Source organism: Podarcis erhardii (assembly GCF_964252035.2).
Source record: "Podarcis erhardii genome assembly, chromosome: 7".
Lineage (NCBI taxonomy): Eukaryota > Metazoa > Chordata > Lepidosauria > Squamata > Lacertidae > Podarcis > Podarcis erhardii.
The window spans coordinates 70,209,246-70,231,927 of record NC_138511.1 but is presented as its reverse complement, the minus strand read 5'-3'; the positions used below and the strand labels follow the sequence as shown (position 1 = coordinate 70,231,927).

General features: G+C 44.4%; 1 protein-coding gene across 10 annotated transcripts in view; it reads right to left on the bottom strand.

Moving 5' to 3' along the window:
* PTPRU (protein tyrosine phosphatase receptor type U) overlaps window positions 1-22,682 on the bottom strand; it is a 389,916-nt gene that overhangs the window by 180,718 nt on the left and 186,516 nt on the right. For all 10 annotated transcript variants that reach the window (XM_081868648.1, XM_081868652.1, XM_081868653.1 and 7 more), the window contains exons 3-7: window positions 10,600-10,871; window positions 8,847-8,928; window positions 7,444-7,559; window positions 5,234-5,408; window positions 3,684-3,977 (exon numbers count right to left, since the gene is read on the bottom strand). In XM_081868648.1, coding sequence (XP_081724774.1) covers window positions 3,684-3,977; window positions 5,234-5,408; window positions 7,444-7,559; window positions 8,847-8,928; window positions 10,600-10,871 — 939 coding nt within the window. The remainder of the gene's footprint in view (window positions 1-3,683; window positions 3,978-5,233; window positions 5,409-7,443; window positions 7,560-8,846; window positions 8,929-10,599; window positions 10,872-22,682) is intronic.

The window sequence follows — 22,682 nt, the reverse complement described above, 5'->3', positions numbered from 1 at the left end:
CAGTAGCAGAGAACCTGCTTTGAATGCAAAACAGCCCAGATCTAATCCTGGGTATCTCCTGTTGGGATAATTAGATAGCAGATGATGGATAAAGCCCCTGGGAATTGCTACCAGCAAGAATAGACAATTCTGGGTTAAATGGAGAAGTATGATCCAGCATAAAGCAGCTTTCTGTGTTTGTATGACCTTCATTGGTGTCAGAGCCGGGCAGTGGACAACAGTCTGAGGTGAGCCAGAAACCAGAAGCCATGGGACAACAAAGGAGTCAGGGGCAAAGGCTTGTTGAGGAACAAGCTCAAGCAAAGGTCAGGACCAACGGACAAACAAAGGATGAAGGGAAAGTAGTAGTGCAGTGGTAGGGCATCTGCTTTGTATATAGAAGGTCCCAGGTTCAACCCCTGGCCTCTCCAGGTTGTCTGAAACTCTGGAGAGCTGTAGCCAAGCACCGTAGACAACAAAGAGCTGGATAGATCAATGGTCTGTTTTGGTATAAGGTAGCTTCCTCAGGGCAGCCCCACATGCTCCTACAATCCTGGAGTATTAGTAGTAGTTTACAAAAGAGCCTTTTAAACATCCCTACATGCCACCTTATTTCCCCAAAGACAGATAATTAAATAAGGAATAATAAGGGAAGAGGGTAGAGAAAGGGAGGGGAAAATAAAGATGAAGAAAGAATAGGAGAGGGAGAGGGAAGGACAAAGAAAACATACCAGATGGTCTGTAATAATGCTTTCTTTTAATGCTGCATATATTTGCACAAAATGTGCCCATATTTCTTTACACCTCTCTTCCATGCCTAGATTTTTATATGCTACTCTCTCCTTGTCTTCCAGGTCCACTAAATCTAAGATCCAGGTAATTCTAATGTCTGGTTGAGTTTTGTCTTTCCATTGATGTAATGCCTGTGTTTAAGCAACCAATGCTGCTCTTTTGATTCAAGCCTATTAGAAGATTCTTCACGTCCTTGTACTCTCAGCATATAGAACGAAGTACTATCCTATTATGCTGTGGCCCTGGGACTCACAGGGCGGTTGTAGTAATAAACAGGCCAAATCAGTGCAGATAAGCAGGTCAGAGCAAAAGGCGGGGGGAAATTAGGTCAAGCAAAGATCAACAAGTCCAGGCAGGTATCTCTAAACAGATCAGGACCCTGGATAGCTCTCGGCATGCCTTACTGGATGAGTTTTAGGAGATGATGTCTCAGCCAAAAGCTGGAAGCGTCTGAAGCCTAATGCAGCCTGGCAAAGCCTAAACTGCACTTGGCTCCATCTACTTGAGGGGGTGGAAGGGCCAGTATAAAAGACATGTGTACAGTTCTGTAGGCACTGACTATGCTGTGAAAGAGATAGGGATATTATCAGAGGGTCATCCTTCTACTCGGAAGAAATTGGGGGAGCTATGTCCTTAGAGCAAGAGTGGGATAATGAGGGTCTCCCCACTAAATGGAGCAACCCTTTAGGAGGTACTAGTTCTTGGGAGGAAAGCATATTATTTCTGAAGCTCCCTCCCTTGCCCTTTCTGCCTGGGGCACCAGGGCAGCCTTACCCATCTTCCCAAAACCCATTCAGATTTAAACATGAATACTCTTGGCCATAAATTATAGACCATGGGCACCAGTGGCTGATAAACCACTTCATCCCCAGCCTTTTATTAATCCAACCTGCTGCCAACAAGCTGTGACTGTTCCTTTACTCGGTTTCTGAAGCAATGATCATTTATCAGTTTAACGTGGCCCCTGTTGGTGAACACAACTGTAAATCTGGATCACAAGAGCCGGCTTCTGTCGGAAAGATTCTCTCTGTTTCCCTGTGCTGTCTCAGGTTAGTCATTAACACTTGCCTAATTGCAGGCATCAGTGACAGTAAACACATCCAGCTTGGAGACAGCCAAGGACTTAAGGAACTTCATAATACCTTCCCAGGTAGACAGACGGACAGGTACTTAAATAGCTTCCTTGAGCCTCAAACAAAGAACATCCCTACTGTCAGCTTCCAGCCTAAGCCACTTTTGTGAACCACAACTCTTGTAAAATGCAAAGTGACTCAGCTATTGATTCTCAAAGTGTGAAGGAGGAAGAACACACAAGCTGCTGTCTGAGCCTTCTCTTGACTAGGCCAGCAGACTGAATAGCAACTAGCCACAGCCATGCCTATTCAGTGCAACATAGGGGACTGCAGCAATTTAAAAAAACCTGCTAGCACATTTGCAAAGCTAAGCAGTGTCCGGTAAGGTTTCAAATTGGATGGGGGACCATGTATTGAGATTCCTGCATTGCAGGGGATTGGGCTAGACACCCATCAGGATCCCTTCCAACTCTACAATTCTATGATTTTATCTGTGAATGAGCCATAAGATATGATGGACTGTACAGACACCCTTTCTCATCCTGACCCTTTTACTCTTCCAGTCTTCTCTCTGCCTGCCCCACCTCTCTTGATGCCATACTCTGGTAGACCTTGGCAAGAAGCATTTCTTTGGCCATTATTTGGAGCAATCCAAATGCAGGTAGCTATGCTGAGTTTAAAGATCTTAGAATTCCAATTTAGTTACAAAGGCAGTTGCCTCATAACAGGTGAAACTATTTGTTCATCTAGCATATTACTGTCTACTCTGACTGGCAGCAGCCTGCCAAGAGCAGAGCAGAGCAGAGCAAGTATCTTTACCTATTACCTGACCCTTTTAACTGGAGATGTGGGGGATCAAACTCAGGTGCACTACCACTGAATTACTGTCCCCACTCCCTCAGTCTGAAGGTCCATTGACCATCTTCATTAAATTAAACTATGCAGGTGTTGGCGACATGCCTTGGGCTTTCCAGTGATCACTTCTTAAGTCCACATCACCAAAGCCATTTTGGAAATTTTCCATGGACACGGGCTTTTGGATGGATAACGCCTGATGCTTATGCATAGCATTGCTAGATCAATGTACAAACTGCTATTGCCTCGAGCCTTTTGCTTTTGCTATGGTCTCAGCCACAAACACCTAAAACAAAGCTGCAGTCCTGCCGCTCCTTTTCTTCAGGCTGCATCTGGCTGGCAGCTTTGCAAGTTGCTGATTTTAGCAGCTAAGAGCGCAGGAAGCAGAGCCGCACAGAAAAAAGAAATCAACTAGCAGGCATGAGGTTTGGAATTACAATATTGTGTGCAGGTGAAGGACTGTAGCTCAGCAGTAGAGCATCTACCTTGTATTCAGGAAGTCTCAGGTTCAACCCACAGCATCTTCAGGTAGGATGGAGAACATCCTCTATCTGAAACCCTGGAGAGATGCTGCCAGTCAGATTGGCACTAATCAGGTAGATAAGATGAACCAGTTGTCTGACTCAGTATAAGGCAGCTTCTAATGTGTGTGTTTTGAGGGAAGGGCCATAGTTCAATGACAGAGCATCTGATTTGCATGAGGAAGGTCCGGATTTCCAGCCACAGCATTTCCAGGTAGATCTGGGGAAGGCTCCTGGTCTGTGTAGATTACGCTGCCAGTTGCGGTAGACTATAGCAAGTGACACAGAACAATAGCCCAACTCTGTATGTAGTAGCTTCCTATGTTCTGATCCCATGGGCAAGAATGCATACTACCCTGTAAGGAACTCATCACTGCTCTGTTGTAGAAGATGCATTTGGGGTGGTATGGCAACTGGTTTTCATGGTACAAGGAAGCTCAATGAAAATAATGAGAGCCCATACCTGCACACTTTGTCCTGCTGATGAGGGGAGGCCCAGGTTTGCCAGTCCCTCCATCCCCTGGCCGGGTAAGCAAGACACTGATCTCATATTCCGTGTCTGGATCCAAGTGCCACAACTTGTAGGTCTGCATGTTCACAGCATGAACCTCCGACCATGGCCCAGAGGTCATTCGGTACTCAATTTCCTTCCTTACAATGGGGCCATCTCCGATGATGGAATTGGTGTTGAGCTGGATGATTAGGTACGTCGAACCTGCTCTCAGCAGCTGCGGGGGTGCAATAGGCGTAGGGGGCTCTGTCCAAAAGGAGAGAGAAGTTGTTATTAGAAGAGACCATCACACCAGCTTCAGACAGTTATCAATAAAAAAGTGGCTTACTAGGACCGCCTGTCCCCATATGAACTGACCCGGACACTACAATCATCATCTGAGACACTTCTTTGTGTGCCTCCTCCATGAAGGGCTTGGAGGGTGGCAAAAGGAGAACAGGGCCTTTTCTGCGGTGGGTCCTCACTTGTGGAATGCTGTCCCCAGGGAGACTCGCCTGGCGCTTTTGTTACATATATTTAGGCACCAGACAAAAGCATTCCTCCTCTCCCAGGTCTTTGGATAATTAAACAATCTACGGCCTTTTGAACCAGGGAGATGGGGTATTCTTTCTGTTTGCTACTATGAAAGGTGTGTGTTTGTGTTTTGATATTCTAAACTGCCTCGTGATCCTCAGGTAAAGGGCAGTATAAAAATTTAATTAATAAATAACAATAAAGACAAGGGACCACAACTTTGCATGTGGTAAGAAACAGCAGGAATCGCCTCTGGTGGTTGGAAAGAGGTTCCCAGTGTTCCTTATCTTCTCAAAAGCAGCAATGGAGGTGAAACCTCAAGGTTTGTGTGGTTCTACACTTGAGCCATTGATCCCTGGCCTTCTATGAGTCTGTATCAATAATGTACCAGGTTGGACAAGATGGCTTTCAAGGTCTCTTCCAATCGAAGATTCTATGCTCCCCATAATGGCTCAGTCTAAGCAGAATCAAGGTGGCATGGAGCTCATTGTATACCTCTTCTGTTGCCCTCTACGCGTGCCCCCCCAACCCTCCAAAAAAAGTTCAGCAATGTCAAAGCAAATGGGTACACTTAAGGTGCCGCAGTGTTCCATCTAAAATAATTGACACTCAGCTGCACCTGTCAAAATAAATGAACAAAGGACATGCGGCAAAGGCAGATTATTTGCTTTCCCTCCCCCTCCTCTAATAGTTTGTGTTCACTGGCTTGCAAAATCCACCCATCACCGAGAGTTTGGGAGGGTTTCTTTGCTACGTGTGCATAGCAGCCAAGACTCTGCAGTGTCACGCCTGTCTGTTCCCAGCTTCAAAGCACTTTTCTCAGAGCTTTGGTTCAGTGACACAAGACATGAGTTGCAGGGCTTGGCAAAACCAGCATCCGCTGCTGAATTGGAGTCAAATCCTCCCCTAGTTCTTTGCTTTCCAGGTCTGTCTTCTACTGGTATAGCCCTAAGCCAAAGTCAACCCTCCTGACACTCACTGCTGCATACCTTTCACAATCAGTTCTGCAAAGTTGGAGACGCCAGAGCCCCTGCCAGACTGGGTAACACAACGGTAAAAGTCCTGGTCTCCATTGGAAACTTTATCCAGTTGAAAGGAAGCCAGGAATCTCCGGTGGCTGATGTGTTTCACGGAAGCTGCCGGGACAATTGCTCCATTCTGCCTCTGCCATCCAAAAAACAAGAATAAATGGCTTCATCAGGAAGAAGTCATTGGATTCTCTTACATTCCTTGCAGAGCTAAGATCTCATTGGCTCTCGCACACAGTTCCTTTCAGTGGCGTAGCGTGGGGGGTGCAGGGGGGGCCGGCCGCACCGGGCGCAACATCTGGGGGTTAGGGAAATCCACGGGTTAGGGGGCGCAAATTACTTGCCTTGCCCCGGGTGCTGATAACCCACGCTACGCCACTGGTTCCTTTTACTCCATGTGCCTCCCCTGCCTTCCTATTATGTGTCCAATGCTGTGGTTTCACTACTTGCCTACAAGGTCACACATGAGAAGTACATCTTAATTTAGGATGCAACAACATTTTCATGGGTGATCACTTTCAGCATGAAAAGGGGAGTTTTGGAGGGTGGTATCAAAGTCTTCTCCAATCTCCCCCTGAAGGTTTTTCATTTTCCCCCTGTTTGTGCAATTTCTCTCATTTCCCCACCCTTTAAAAGAGAGTTATTTTTGGTGGATGCATGTTAATCAGTTGGGGAACATGCAGGGAATATACAGATCTCAACATTGCCAATCAAATTTGTCACAAAGCCAAACCAGAATGGGGGCAATACTTTCTCCTCTCACTCTAAATAGGCTCTTCATTCTCAAACTCCACAAAACTATCACCCAAACAGAGGGATATATTTGCATGTCAAGACCCCGAGGCTACCCACCCCCCTTGATGAATAAGCCACAAGGACACAGCATATTAGGTTAATGGTTATTGGGCAAATTTAGGCCACAGCCTTATTGGTTACAGAATGTGAGCTGTATTGGCTTAGGCACTGGAATTGACCCGACTATATCTGACTCCTGCCAGCCATGCAGGGAGTCCTGTAAGGCTCAACCACCAATAGGGGGAGCACCGTTGATGCAAAGCAACTCGAGCTCCCCCAGGGTTTCCAATGGGGTTCTGGCATGGCCCTAGCCCCTCCCCGGGCTTTGGACAAGATCCACACCCTGGATTCCTTTAAAGGAATACCCTTAAGATTAGAGACAGGTGATGGCCACACCTCCCCTCCCCCAAACCAAGTTCTACCAATGCCTAACTGCCACTTGAGCCAAAGGCTCACCGCCAATACCCCCACATACATCCAACCAATCTTTTACGCCCTCTGTAATATCAGCCAAGCAAACATTGTTTCCCCAGTCAGAAAGATGTATGCCATCAACTCCTCCCCACCCGGAAGTGGAGCAGATTTCACACACTCCTTTCACTTCAGTCCTATCGCAATCCTAGTCTTTCACAGACCCTCACTTTATGACATATTGTTCATTGCACTAGAATGCTTATTTCTTTGTGGAATGGTACAAGCTAAACATGGAGGCAAAGGGTGTCTGGGCGAGATAAAAAGAAGCATCTCTCTTCCTCTCAAGCAAATAACATTTCCTGCATGCCTAAAACTGGTTGTTTGGGCTTCAAGAAATTGTTTACCTAACAGCCATCCTTCTGTCCAAGCTGAAAGATGGTCAGCTCACAGATGATAGGAAGAAGTTTGCCATTGAAGTACAACTGGATGGCAAGCCAAATTCTTACCTAACTCTGATTCTCTCCCGGGATTAATGGGCACATGCTATAGGTAAAGGGACCCCTGACCATTAGGTCCAGTCGTGACCGACTCTGGGGTTGCGGTGCTCATCTCGCTTTATTGGCCAAGGGAGCCGGTATACAGCTTCCAGGTCATGTGGCCAGCATGACTAAGCCGCTTCTGGTGAACCAGAGCAGCACACGGAAATGTCGTTTACCTTCCCACCGGAGCGGTACCTATTTATCTACTTGTACTTTGACGTGCTTTCAAACTGCTAGGTTGGCAGGAGCTGGAACCGAGCAACGGGAGCTCACCCCGCCACGGGGATTCGAACCGCCGACCTTCTGATCAGCAAGTCCTAGGCTCTGTGGTTTTATCAACCATACGGCACCAGGAACTAACAGGACAGAGAAATCCCAGGTTGTTCTTGGGCAGTAATCTTGGTAACCTCCAACCCCACTTACCTGCATAAGGAACCTCTCTGCTTCAGAAGCCTTGCCGGAAGCAACACACTGGAAGGTGGCGTTCTGACCGGCATTCACCTCCACATCACCCAGGCGGGAAAAATGAGGTGCTTTAGCTGCCAAAATATGCAATGAGAAATAAACCCATAGAAATCCCTGGAACTGAATGTCCTTTTCCCTTCCTCCCCTCCCCTCCTCTCATATGCACATTATATAGCTGCATGCTATGCAGAAGGTCCCAAGTTGAACCCACAGAATTACAAAGCAGCACTGGGGGGGGGGACTCCTGCCTGAAATCCTGGGGAGTTGCTGCCAGTCGGTGTGGACAGTACTGAGCTAAATGGACCAATAATGTGACTCAGTATAAGCCGCCTTCCTATGTTCCTTAGATCCAGCTGCAGTCCAGTCAGCTACAGTGCATGGAATTCAGCTCAGGCAGCAAAATGTCTTGAGGTGGGCCTTCTCAGTCTTCCTCTGTAATATGGGCATAGCTATCCTGGCCAAATTTACAGGGACGTGGTGAGGAATGTGGAGAGCACTGGTAGAGCTGAGATAAAATTGCCTCACCAAATGATATATCATGATGTCGGAAATAAGGATGGGGCTCTGTTAGAGGCATTGGCTGGTTTCACAGTTTCCCCCATGCTGCGATTTCTGCATAACACACACACACACACACACACACACACACACACAAAAAAAAAATATATTGCCAGGTCAGAAATTATGAAACCAACATCACAATATGGACTTCAAACCAGTTTTGGATGATATATCAACTAGCCCTAACACACATCATGATTTGTGGTATATTGCCAGGTCAAAAATTATGAAACTGATATCACTATATGGACTTCAAACCAGTTTTGGGCAATATATTGATATATCACCCAGACCTAGCCCCAATTTTGAGCCAAAGTTCACATGTTTATCCCTAAGACAGAAAATATAAAGCACTTACAAAAAAGCATGATGGAATTATCCAAGGTTGTATCCAGCTTTAGTCCTACTCAGCATAGACCGCTGAAATGGATGGACATGACTAACTGAATGTCAGTGGGTCTATTCTGAGAAGCACTTAGCCGGAGAAAACCATGAGTGTTATAATTTCGTTCCAACTGTTTAGCCCTGAGATAATATAATATAAAGCGCTTCAAGCACTTATGAAAGGCATTACAGAAGAAACAGCGAGAATTACTATCACATGGAATTCTATTTGGTTTTGAAATAGAAATTCAGGCAAGAGGAGAGGAAAAAGGAGGAACAACACATAAGAATACAAAAGGACTCAATGTGAGAAAGAAAGGAAAGAAAGGAGTAGCTCACAAACTACCCAGAGAGTTTGGATGTATAAATTAAGCAGATGAATCCTATCTCCAGGCCTAGGCTATAGCAATACTTACAGCAGGGATAGTTCAAGAGCAGGATGTCATCCAATCCTAGGTATCCTCTGTGTTCACTGGAGACCACTGCCTCAAACAGGACCTGAGAAGGAATCAGGGAGAAGAGTCAGTGGAGGAAGATTGGAAGAAATTTAAAGACTATTTACAGAAACATTGTAAAATTAATAACTGTTAGAAGGATGTTGGAATAATATTATATGATTTTAGCATGAATGATATAAAGGATTTGGGAATAACTGACTGTTAATTGGTGAAAGGAGGAAAAGTAAAGTTACATTATATTAAGATAATTTACAGGACTAAAATTTTAAAAGAGGGAAAGGATTTGCTGAAATGGATAATTGATCTAGAATACAAAAAAGGGAGGTGTGAGGAGGTCAAGGAAATAAGCTAATGAAAGATAAGTAATGAGAAGATTTGCTGTATTTTTCTTTGTGTTTTTGTTTCTGTTTAGTGGATTTTATTTTTCTGTTTTTTCATATTGTGATGTGTTGTTTTGTTTTTGTTTAATGTGGTATTTTTACTTTTTCTTTCTGTAACCTTTAAAATTTTAATAAATATTATTTTTTAAAAAAAAACAGGACCTGAGAAGAAATCAGGTAGATATAGATAAACCTTGTCAGGAATACTGGAAGCTGCTTTATTCTGAGCCAGACCATAAGTCCATCAGTACTGTCTACACTGACTGGCAATGGTTCTCCATTGTCTAAGACAAGGTTCTCTTCCAGACCTACCTGAAAATGCCAGGAATTGAACCTGCAAAGTAGATATTCTACCTCTGAGCCACAGTCCGTCCCAGAGAATTCTAATAGAGTAGGACTGGGAAACCTAGGGCCCTCTGGGGACTGTTGTACTCCAATTTCCATCGGCTCCAGTTCAGCATGACCAATCATCAGTAATGATGGGAGATGGAATCTGGAAACAACTGGTGGACCATACATTCTGCACTCTTCATGGAAATGCTATAGCCCTGGGACAGCAAAATCCAATATATGTCTGCTTCCACTGAATTCAGCATGGCTTACTTCCATGGAGGTGGAAATAGGGTTGATTGTAATTTTATTTTTTAAGTTATTTTTTAAGTCCACAGGTTAAAATCAATTAAAGGTCACCATAGAATTAATACACACCAGTAAAAAGAAAAAAGTAAAAAACAACAACAACCCTGGAATAACAATTGGAATAGAACAATTGGAATAAAAAATTCCTGATCATAGCAGCAAAAACCTGCAGCAGATTACCATATCCAGCAGCAAAATATCAGGTTAAAAATCTAAAAGCAGAGCAAAAGCCAACCGAAGGCTTTCTGAAAGAAGGTCTGTGGCCAATCGCCTGAAGGAGGGACAGGAAACTTGTGACCCTCATCATCCCTGACCAATGACTATGCTGACTTGGGATGATGGGAGGTGGCATTCTGCAACATCTGAAGGACCACTATCTCTCCATTCCTGGTCTAAAGGAATAAAATGTTGGGGGCCTATGAGGATCCTTTTGGGGAAGGATATTCTACACAGTCCACAAAGAAAAGCAGAAAGCTGTTTTACATATGTTAAAACACTGTAAATCACTTCAGGGTGTCTCACTGGAAGAGATTCATACATTCAATAAATAAATGATGGCGGTGGCGATCAAGTACAATTTTTAAAAGATTAATTACAGAGTGCATGATTTGTTTTGTTCTTAGCCTCCTTGTGCCTGCGTAGCAGAGAAATCCAAACCCAAGCTTTCTCCTGAAAAGTATTTCTCCACTCACCTGGTACTCATTGGGCCAAAACATGCTGACAGATAGTTCCACTTGGTGCCACTGCCGCCCATGGGAGCCAGAGACATTCCACACCACACTGCCCAGTGGACCTCCATTCACCTTCACGTAGACGTTCAGGGTCCCTGGGCTGTGGCCGTCCCGGCTGTACATGAAGTAGCTGAACTGAAGGCAGTGGGTGTCGTTCTCACTGAGCGTCTGGAAGAGGATGTGAGCTTTCTGACCCTGAGCATGTTGAGAGGAGTTGACCATCAGGTAGGACCCTGCAACAAAAAGAGAGGAGACTATTGAGCGTTCCTTCAGCAGTGCATGCATCAGAGACTAGGTTTGTGATAACAAGTGGTTCATGCGGGTTCCCCATCACTTTGCCTGCTTGCCCCACTTCAAACACCACCCGGTACGTTGCCCATCTGATGAACACCATTGCCTTGTCTCATGAGTCAAGGCTAGTTTTTTACAGGATTAGGGTTGGAGGAGAAATTTGAATCTGTTTAAGTTTCAGTGAGAAACTACTTAATTCTCACTTATTGAACTGATTCACAAACCAAAACGTTATCCTAAGAAATGCGTGTTCCTCCAAATTTTGGGATGCAGCCAAACAACATGTACAAAAATGCACATATTAAGTGGGAAGTCTGCATCGAAATGCATTACATTTGTGGAAAATAACATACAAAAATGCATTATATTCGAGGGAAATTGCTTGCAAAAATGTCTATATTTGTCAAAACAACATCTGGAGGGCCAGAGGTTCCTCACCCCTCATTTATAAAACTTAGAAGACATTGGTCCTTTTTTTTTACCTGAGGAACACCAAGACAACAGCAAAAATATCTAGGCTGAGATCAGTTAGTGAAGCCAGGGCACAGAATACTTAAGCAGAAATAACAATCACAAAGACAGCACCTTGGAGCATGTGCAGAGGATTTTTCTCCAACCACTAAGCTACCACAGAGTCCAGAGAGAGAGAGAGAGAGAGAGAGAGAGAGAGAGAGAGCGCGAGCGCACAGATCAGAGCCTCAACAGCTCTTCTCTCTTTTTGGAAATGAAGCACTAGTCCCACTTCTGCTGCAAGTAAATTACAACCAGAGAACAACTCCCAGAGTTCCCTGTAAAGGGGGCTTTTTAAACCACAGCTGTGCAAGGGGAATAAGGGTCTCCAAAAAACTCTCAGCACTCTTATTAAACTACAGTTCCCAGGATTCTGTGTGGGAAACCAGTACTGTTTGAAGTAGTATAATAGTGGTTTAAATGTACAGTGCAAATGTGACATCAGTCTATTGAGTCCTTAGAAATCTGCAACTGCACAGGAGTTGAAGCCTGGCTGACAGGAAGGGGTGGTTTACAGGAAGATGAAGGCAATGGAAGAAGGTAATTTTGGAATCCAGAACAGATGGCTCCCACCCCCCTTTTGTGGCAAAGCCATTATTAACAACACCATTATCCTAAGTCTGTATTATCAATCACAATGGGGCCAGAAATTGTCATGCAAAATCACCATAAAAGGGGAAAAACCTAGTATAAAAACAACCAATAAAACAGATGTAAAGCAAAGCAAGTTGGTGATAGATGCTATCATATGAACAAATTGGGTCTCCTTTTTATGTTCTGAAAATGATTTTGAGTATAATCACTTATAAATGCATCCTATTAATATCAGTCTCTCCCTTACAGCCCAAAATTGAAAGATTAGGTGTTTATGAAATTATAGCAATGTCTTTTATGGCAGCTATAATTTAATTTGTATCTTTTGCACAAAGGGCTCAAACATCCAGCCCATCTGGATTTTTGGAGGCCTCCATGTAGATCTCTCTCCCTCTCTCTCTCTCTCTCTCTCTCTCTCTCTCACACACACACACACACACACACATATACACACAGAGAGAGAGTCCCACCTTATCAATATTATTGCCACTTGAATCGTAGCCAAATAGACCATGATAACTATTTACAACTTGCCTGGAAACTCGCTAGCTGCTTCCCTTCAGCTTTTACTGCCTTGACACTCCTATCTCCACCTGGATTTAAGCCATTTAATTTCGAGTTCCGCCTCTTCGAATCATTTAACACATAGCTGCTTCTGACTTTAAGCAGTGCTCAGCAGGCTGTTAGGCAGTTCAGAGGCCATTAGCATAACAAATGCCATCTCATCTCTGAAGCTCAGCTTGGGGGAGACCCGGGGACAGAGATTCAGCTTCTCTCATCACACTATTCAAGTATCTGCAGAGGGTTTTCCCCCATTCCACTCTTCCTTGCACTCTGGGACCTCCATGGCATACCCTCCAATGTTTTTGTCCCCAAAACTGGGACATCAGAAGGGTTGCACCAAAGCATCTTCCAGTCTGTCACTCTGGCATGAGTCAAAAGGGATTGGAAGGTGCTCTGGAGCAACCCTGCTGACTCGCACCAGAGTGAGCATCTTTTGGCCTGGCTCTCTGGTGCAAGGACTCATGCCAGAGTGCCAGGCCAAAAAAGGGACATTCCTTGATGCAAACTGAAGCCAGGATGGGCTTCTGTGATTCAAGGATGTCCCACTTAAAACAGGACAGTTGTTGAGATGGAAGGAAGAAACAACCCTGACCAGAGAAGAATGGTAAATCAAGTTGAAGGACTATGCTGAAATGGCAAAAATAACTGTGAAGCTCAGGAATCGATAAGACAAGAATTTTTTTTTAAAAGAATGGGAAATGTTTATAATGCATATACAAAATCATTGTAAGCAAGTCAAAACATTAGCAGGATTCTAAACACACTTGTAATGTAACAGAATGTATAGATAATCTGGGAAGATGAAAAATTGGAGAAGTATTGATATGCAGTTGAAAATAGAATCAATAGGACCCATGGAAGGGATGGCGGGGGGAGATAAGGAGATTCAGAGTAATCTTGAGAATTAGATTTGGAACTGTGTTGGGGTTTTTTTGTATGTTTATATTTTGGAAAATCAAATAAAAATGTATTTCTAAATAAATAAATAAATAAATAAATAAATAAATAAATAAATAAATAACAGTTGTGGGGTATGCCTTGTGGGGTATGCCTTGCCTATCAGAGGGTCTGTGGCACATACCCCTCAACAGTCCAGGACATTCCCAACAGGGGGTGGGGGCTGTGCTCTCATGCAGGTCACATGACTCACACAAGAGCATAGCCTGGAAGACGTGCATCCTGTTTTTGCGCTGGGACACGTTGGAGGGTTTGGTGGCACCATTCACATAATGAAAATGACTGCAGAGATATCTACCTTTTCAAAAGTAGGGAGGTCCACAGTACTTAGCTGATGGGGAATGCGGAACCACTGCTCTAAATTATTCCCCCATCACTGGATGGGGAATAAATTGCCATACACACACACACACACACACACACACACACAATTACATGTATATGTAATTGTAACCTGAATACAACACACCAAATGTGTCCTGTGGATTAAAAAATCACATGTGACTATCTCAGAAATGGAAGCCATCTTAGGTCCCATCAGCACTACACGGTATCATATCAGTCATGGCTTCCCCCAAAGAAGTCTGGGATGTTTGTTTGTTAAGGGTGCGGGGAGATTTTAGGAGACCCCTAAACAGTCAAACTCCTGGGAATTGTAGCTCTGCGAGGAGGCTAGAGGTCTCCTCTCAGAACTCTTAACAAACTACACTTCCCAGCACAGGGGAAGCCATGACTGTTTAAAGAAGTATGATACTGCTTTAGAGTGTTTAGTGCAGATGGGGCCTTTAAAGACACCTTACTCAGACACACATGGCCAGAATAACCTGAAAATGCAACAGACAACCAACCAACCAACCAACCGATCAACCAACCAGTGTAAGCCCTGGATTCTGTAAGTTAAGTAAAATGATCCCATTTATATAAATCTAGGAATGCTTTCTTGACAGTACCCTTTTAAATTTTAATCGCATTTACTCATTTGATTCATTTAATTTCCATGAAGCCACATGGACGCAAGTTTTTGTTTTGTTTTTTTAAAAAATCATTCACTGGACAAATTCCAGTTTCGGCCGAACGAAAACAGAGCAATTAAACCAGCGTGATCAAATGCAGGCCAACGAAGACGTGCTCCGTCCCTGCCTTCTACTGGATGAGGGAAGAATTGCTGGCTATTGTGGCACAAATTCTGCTAGCAAGGCCCCCATCCTTCCAAGACGTTCCCGTTCTAAGCTGGTGGCACAAGAAGCGACATGTCTTGAAGTCTGTTCAGAGTCCAAACGTAGTCCTAAGATAGAATCACAGCTGGGAGGAAAACCTTGCATCATTCTTGAACCAGCTTCTGCTTTCATACTTATTTGCTGTTGAGCCGGGTTCATGCTGTGCCACTCATCCTGGCAATTTCATCAGCTCTTCTCTCTTCCGAGGGCTGATGGGGGTGGGGAGGGTAGCAGAAGCCAGCACAGAAAAGCCCAGAGGCAAGGGAAATAGCGGGAACGGAGATGAGAGGAAGAGGGTGGATTTTTTTGTTTTGCCCATTTCCCAACTCAGTGCATTGAATCCAAAGCCCAAGGGAAGATGTTCTTTAATTCATGGCAGAGAGAGAGAGAGAAGCAGATGAGGGGAAAACAGTCAAGGAACGTCCTGCTGGATTTTGGTAAAAACATAGAGATGTAGGAAGCTGCATTATACTTACTGAGCCATATCATTAGTCTATCTAACTCAGTTGTGTCTTAACTGAGAGGCAGAAATTCTCCAGGGTTTTGTGCACAGGACATTCTGAGCCCTAGCTGGAGCTGCTGCAGCCCTGCTTCCACCTTGCATTTCTTTAATTTATTTACACCTCATATTGGGGGCTTGTCGGGATCAGAGACTATCCAAAGCACGTGTGGAAACAACTGTCCTTTTCCGAAGGCTGGGAGAGAAGAGGCAAAAGGAGTTTCCCAAGAGAGGGAGTTTCCAGATCCTATGCACCACCACCAAGCAGGCCCTGTTCCATGTACACACCAGGCGAACTTCAGGTGGTAGTGAAATGGGCAACCAGCAGAATGTACAAGCAAACAATGCACAAGTAACAGTCAATAGGTATGTGTCTGCCAGTACTTGGTGATCCCCACTCCAGCGGCAAAAACAGGAATATCATCACTCATGATTTCCCTTGATCTTGCTCCCTGTACCTCCTGTTTTAATTGCTGCTGCTTCACTTTAACATTTAATTGTTAATTATTTCATTGTATTTTGAATGCCGTTAGCTCCCTTGAGCACTACTTTGGTAAGTGGAAAGGTGGTATATAAAACAAGAGGAGGAGGAGGAAGAAGAAGAAGAGTTTGGATTTGATACCCCGCTTTATCACTACCCGAAGGAGTCTCAAAGCGGCTAACATTCTCCTTTCCCTTCCTCCCTCACAACAAACACTCTGTGAGGTGAGTGGGGCTGAGAGACTTCAGAGAAGTGTGACTGGCCCAAGGTCACCCAGCAGCTGCATGTGGAGGAGCGGGGAATCGAACCTGGTTCACCAGATTACAAGTCCCCCACTCCTAACCACTACACCACACTGAAAGATTTAGTCACAGTGGCTATACGCTTCCTCCAAAATGAGAGACAGCAAACCATTGAATTCCGGTTGCTGGGGAACAACAGCAAAATAGGGTGGTTGTCAGGGGCGGCCCACCCCATTTTGCCAGCTGAGGAGAAACGAGAAGGGGCTGCCACTCACCTGACCCTGCTGTAAGCCTTGGTTACTGAGGTTGTGCAGCAGCACAACTCTGGTGGCAGCAGGGCTGGGCAGGGCACCACTCTGCAATATTCCACCATCCGAGGTGGCTGCTTCAGCCCATGGACTGGGCAGCCCTGATTATTGCCCTCACATCCTGCTTTGGCATCTGTTTGGCTACTGTGAATAATAGGATGCTGGACTAGATAGGCCTCTGGTCTTACACATTTATGGGAGTCTGATTCTGGATGGTCCAGCTCCAACTTCAACCCTATATTCATTGGACCATACAGTGGTTCCCGCTGCTGAGGAAAAGCTCTTGTCTATTTATTCATCGCCATCTTCCACATTCCCACTCCCCACCAAGCATCGCTGCCTCAGAGCCGACATCCCTCTAATATTTTAAAGAGAAAAAGCATTTATTCAGTGGAACTCAGCCACATGCTGACTGATATGTCGATTCCCTTTTTGCCTTCAATTCTTCTCCCCTTGTGTGAAATTATTAATGTGCTAATGAGGTTGGGCCCACTTGGCCCAGGAAATGCTGTTCCCAACAACACCACTTTGAGTTTGCTCCTTCATCTGAACTGCAGCCAAGAGCTGTCTTTAGAAAGCCATCCTTTGCACAGTCCAATCTCCTAGGGCCTCATTTATTAATGACGAATATTTCCTCCTCGCAATGCCAGCCAAGGATGAGACAAAAATTAAACTGCTGCAGGGGACCTCAGAGTGATGATATCCTGCCTCAGCCAGTGGAGTGGGAAGAATTAAATTCTCTGGATGGCAGGTACCTTTCAGTTCTCTCAAATCCATAGGGCTTTTTAAAAGAAATACCTTAAGGGTAGGGAGCCTTTGACCCCCTCAGATGTTGCTCAACTACAACTCCCATTAGCCCCAACAAGCATGGCCAATGGCCAGGGATGATGGGAGTTCAGTAGCATCTGCATCTCTGTTTGAATAGTTTTTTAGGTGTCTTCATTTTTTTTTATTGCTTAACCACTTGTTGTTTGCCTCCCTGTGGGCTCCTTTGGGAGGAAGGTTAGGATATAAATTTAATTCACCATCATCTTGTGGAATTCCATCCCTACAGAGGTGTGTCTCACTTCTTCATTATACAGCTTTCAGTTAATACTGAAGACATAACCCTTGCTTTTAATGCTTGAGGTGCGCATTCCTAGAACCCACCTTCTTTCTGCCATTTTAAATTGTTTTAAACTGTTTCCATATTGTGTAATATTGTGTTTCAACCCACCCTGAGACCTGAGGGTTAAGGGTAGGTAATAAATTGTTGTTGCTGTTAAATATAGGCATCTCCCCACATATGCATCTTAGACTCATGCCCAACAAGGGACTGGGAAATAAATAAATAGATTTAAATTGCAAACAGGATGGAAAGGATAAAAACAGACAGAAAAGAGCGGGAAAGCTGCAGACAGTGGCGCAAGCTACAGCTTTAAGTGTTTCAAAGCACTCCAGATTTTGCCAAGCGAGTGTTCCCTTCCCGATCATGAAGGTGTAATGATTAAGCCGCATGCAGTGTAGCCTAATTATCTTGTAGCTGGAATTTCAGTTGATACAGGTTTTTTTCCTCACTTGACCTCTTTCGGCTTCTACAAGCAATTTCAGCTGGTGTGCACCTATTAAGGGTACAGAACCCCTATCCGTCTTCGGTTATCCTAATGGGGAATGTGGCGCCCGTTGGGTTTTCTACTTGTCAGGAATCTAATTAAAGGCATAAAGTCTTCATCAGGATATTTCTCAAAGGGGTGGCCTGGCAAAAGGAAAAAAATGACCTCGGGGCCTTAATTATCAAATTCCGCCTGCCCAACTGGGTTGTTAAGAGATCACAGCAAAGTGGTTTCACACTCAATTATTCACCCCACGCAAAGGTCATCTGACATTTCCACTGGGCTTATTGTGTGACATAATCCGCCAATATAGGATAGGGTTGGTCAGCCTTTTTTGTTGGCCGAGGGTCATATTTAGCAAGGAGTGGGCAGTCAGGGGCTACATGCCAGTAGGCTATCTCAAAAGCACAGCTAACAGCAGAACTATTGACATCACCCCTGCTTAAAACATTTTCATTAGACAAGCCTGCCCAGACCCATCGACGCAGGCATGTTTGCATCACTTTGACTGTCAGTCTCAATTGTTTTAAAGTGTTTTTAGCTGTTTTCATTAACAGCTTTAATACTTCTTGCAATCCGCTTAGAGGTTTTACTACAATCAAGAGGTATCTATGTTTTGCCATAATAAATAAATGCACCTGGCAGAAAACAACATGCCTCACAATATTTGGCCACCTCACACAGAAGTATGATCTCCTGCAGCACTGAGCATGGCTTTATGGAAGAGGATTTTGACCACCTCCATGTGCCAAGGCTAGGAACCAGCCTTTTCTTAATGGAAAAGTGCACAAAAAGATTGTCATGAGGAGGACATAGAAAATGGCCCCTCTACTTCACATTGACCAGTGGCCCCTTCTCTGCTGCCTTAAATATTACTGAGCTTGAGGGACAAATCATTCTATACCAGATATAAGGCAGCTTTCTACATTCCTGGGGACTAATCTGCATGGAATTATTTTCCTGTAGGTCAGCCTTCCCCAACCTGGGTCGCCTGCAGATGTTGTTGGACTACAACTCCCATCATCCCTGACCACCAGCCAAGCTGACTGGGGGAACTTGAGTTGTACAACACTTGAAGGGCAAGAGGTTATATAAGGATGCTATAGGCATTCGTTTGACTTCACCTTTCGCTTCCTTTAAAATGCCTACCGCTATCACCCATCTTGACATTTTCTTTCCTCCTTTATTTTCAGTTTCCTTAGTTGCTCTTCATGGCAACTCACCATTAGGAAAATGGTAATGCGTGTATTTTCACAATAAATTAAGACTGAATTAAAATCAAGGTTTCAATGAAATTAAGGGTATGTGTGTGAGAGGCCCAAGGGAGAGGCCTAGGGTAAGCAACAACAATAATTTATTATTATTATTATTATTATTATTATTATTATTATTATTAATACCCCGCCCATCTGGCTGGGTTTCCCCAGCCACTCTGGGCAGCTCCCAACCGAATATTAAAAACACAGCATCACTAGCCTGCCGAAAAGTGCCCAAGAAACAATAATACATACATGGACTGATCTCGTGTCCTTTGTTGATGCCAGAAAAATTAGATTAAGGAAGTTACCAGATTGAATATTTTCTGACCCAGTAATTCAAATTCCAACAGTTTATAACACTGAGCCAAATATACACACACATACATGTAGGACATTTTGCCCCTTGATAAAGCAAATAGATTTTTGACTACTTTTGGGTGATAGACAGATGCTAAGAATTCTCAGACGCCTTGGTCAATGGGGCAACCATATTTTACCCTGCCCTATGCTGCTGGGAATAACATTATATAATGACACATCACTACTCCCATGTGGCATTTTGTCTCAATAATGTTTGGCCACCTCTTATTTAAAGATAAGAACATTTCTCCCTTAAAAATGTGTCATCGTCCCCACAAGAAAATATAATCTAATATCCATGGTTATTTTTTCCAAAGCCCTAAAACTAATGAAAATCACTGAACCAAACACTTTGGATGACCCTGATTACCATTTTCACCTCCAATATAAGATTTTAATGCAAACCAAAGAAGCACTTAGGGCTTCCTTCCCTGCCTCCTGGCCTCTGTTGGTAGCACTGGGAAATTTATATTTCCTAGTGCTCCTAGATCACTGGTGCAGAAGCATGGGAAGAGACAACTATCCCTCCCTCCATTCTACCACTGCCAGAGTAGGAAGCCAGTTGTTGTTGTTTAGTTGTTTAGTTGTGTCCAACTCTTCGTAACCCCATGGACCAGAGCACGCCAGGCACTCCTGTCTTCCACTGCCTCCCGCAGTTTGGTCAAACTCATGCTGGTAGCTTTGAGAACAATGTCCAACCATCTCGTCTTCTGTGGTTCCCTTCTCCTTGTGCCTTCCATCTTTCCCAACATCAGGATCTTTTCCAAGGAGTCTTCTCTTCTCATGAGGTGGCCAAAGTACTGGAGCCTCAGATTCAGGATCTGTCCTTCCAGTGAGCACTCGGGGCTGATTTCCTTAAGAATGGAGAGGTTTGATCTTCTTGCATTCCATGGGACTCTCAAGAGTTTTCTGCAGCACCATAATTCAAAAGCATCAATTCTTCAGCGATCAGCCTTCTTTATGGTCCAGCTCTCACTTCTATACATCACTACTGGGAAAACTATAGCCTTAACTATATGGACCTTTGTCGACAAGGTGATGTCTCTGCTTTTTAAGATGCTGTCTGGGTTTGTCATCACTTTTCTCCCAAGACGCAGGCATCTTTTAATTTTGTGACTGCTGTCACCATCTGCAGTGATCATGGAGCCCAAGAAAGTAAAATCTCTCACTGCCTCCATTTCTTCCCCTTCTGTTTGCCAGGAGGTGATGGGCCCAGTGGCCATGATCTTAGTGGGGGGGGGGGTTTATGTTGAGCTTCAGACCATATTTTGCACTCTTCTCTTTCACCCTCATTAAGAGGTTCTTTAATTCCTCCTCACTTTCTGCCATCAAAGTTGTGTCATCTGCATCTCTGAGGTTGTTGATATTTCTTCCAGCAATCTTAATGCCAGCTTGGGATTCATCCGGCCCAGCCTTTTGCATGATGAATTCAGGGGCAAAAAAGAGAGGAAGGGAGGGTTGCAAGGTCACCGGGGGCTAGAGTTAGTTCAGTTTTAGTTTTGGATAGAAGTAGTTCAGTTTTCCAAGCCCAGTTCTGGGAGTAGTGCTGGGTTGTTTGCCCCTGTCAGGAGTTCAGCTCAAGTAGGACCCTGGCAGAGACACATGCCTGACTGGCATGTTCCCTCCCTCCTGGTCGATCGTTTGGGAGCTTCATAAGCTTTCTTCAGCCCAAGCATCACAGTGACCGATGCCAACAGACACCGGCACACTTAGGGATCCACAGAGTTTGGGCATCACGCATGTGACAGACCTCAGCAACTTAGCATTTTGGCTAATCTACTTTATTTACATATAAACATACACGGAGCACTGCAACATGGCTCCCTCTTTCTCTAGCATCAGACAGCAAAGAGAAAAAGAACAAAGGACAATAGTCTCACTTCATGGAACACAGTAACACAAACATCCTGTCTCCGTCACTTCTCACTCTGTGGAGTCAAAACATATACCGTCATGTGAAAGACAACAATCCCATGACTGCAATCATAGAGCAGGAATTCTAACAGCCCCATCACTAATTTAGTTCCTAAGGGACTACCAAACCATAAGGAAGAAAGATATTCCAAGGCATACAGGATGTGCACCTATCTATCTCTATCCATGACAGCAATCAATACAGCAACAGGAGGGAAAACCTAATCAAAAAGTAGAAAGTGGTGACTGAGCTGCGTCAGGATGAAATCCAACTTCAGAGTGTTAACAGACTTTGTAGGCTGAGGGATGGAGGCCCAGAAGAGGCAAATGAGTGTCACTCCAAAGCAATTGCTGATATACTGCAGCTCCCTGGTGAGAAAAACTGAAAAGGCTTCTAGCTTGGCTGTGAAGCATCACAAGGAAGTGCTAATGCTTTTTAGCAAAAGTCCAGCACAGGCCAAAATAAATAAAATAAAATAAAAACCCTCCCAAACCTCCCGGGGGAGGGGGTCCATCTTTGCTGCTGCTTCCAATCAAGCTGGCCCATTGGCCTGCTGGACAAAATTAGAACAATACAGGAGATTGAGGCATGTTCAAAGCAAGCAACATTCAGAAATGTGTGTCTTGCCTTCAACATCCCTTCAAGGACTTCCAGTGTGCCAGACAGTCACACTGCATTCATTTCAGGAGATGCACACACACTGTGCTCACCGATACCTAACTTATTCTGCTTCTGACTTCTTTGCCATTTTAATGAGGGTATTCCAAACAGGAGACATTTCTCTGCTTTTATTTCTGTCTGAAGACAAGAAAGTGGTGGCCAAAAGCATCAGAAAGGACAATCTGGGACTGTCCCACAGCTCACCCAAAAGAGTAAATGTTGTGGGTCCAAAACAATGAAGTGAAGCTCTCAATCCATGCCACTGAATTCTTCATGAAGTTTGCAATCCTAGGCATTTGTGCTATGGATAAGTCTTACTGAACCCGCAGCAGCCATTGAAAAATGAGCAAGCTGCAGTACACGTTGTTTACTGTAAACTAGACTTTCAGTGATGGGATTTTAATCTGTGTTCACATATAACATTATCTGAAATTAGGGTTCCTATATCAGGAGCATCCCAGAACCTGAGATTTAAGGACTCAGCCCTGAGACCTAGGGACAGCCCCTCATCACATCATGGGGGCAGGCTCCATTCATCAATGGGAACAGGCCCTGGAGATGGAGGTAAATTGGGGAGCAGAGGAGGGCAAACCCC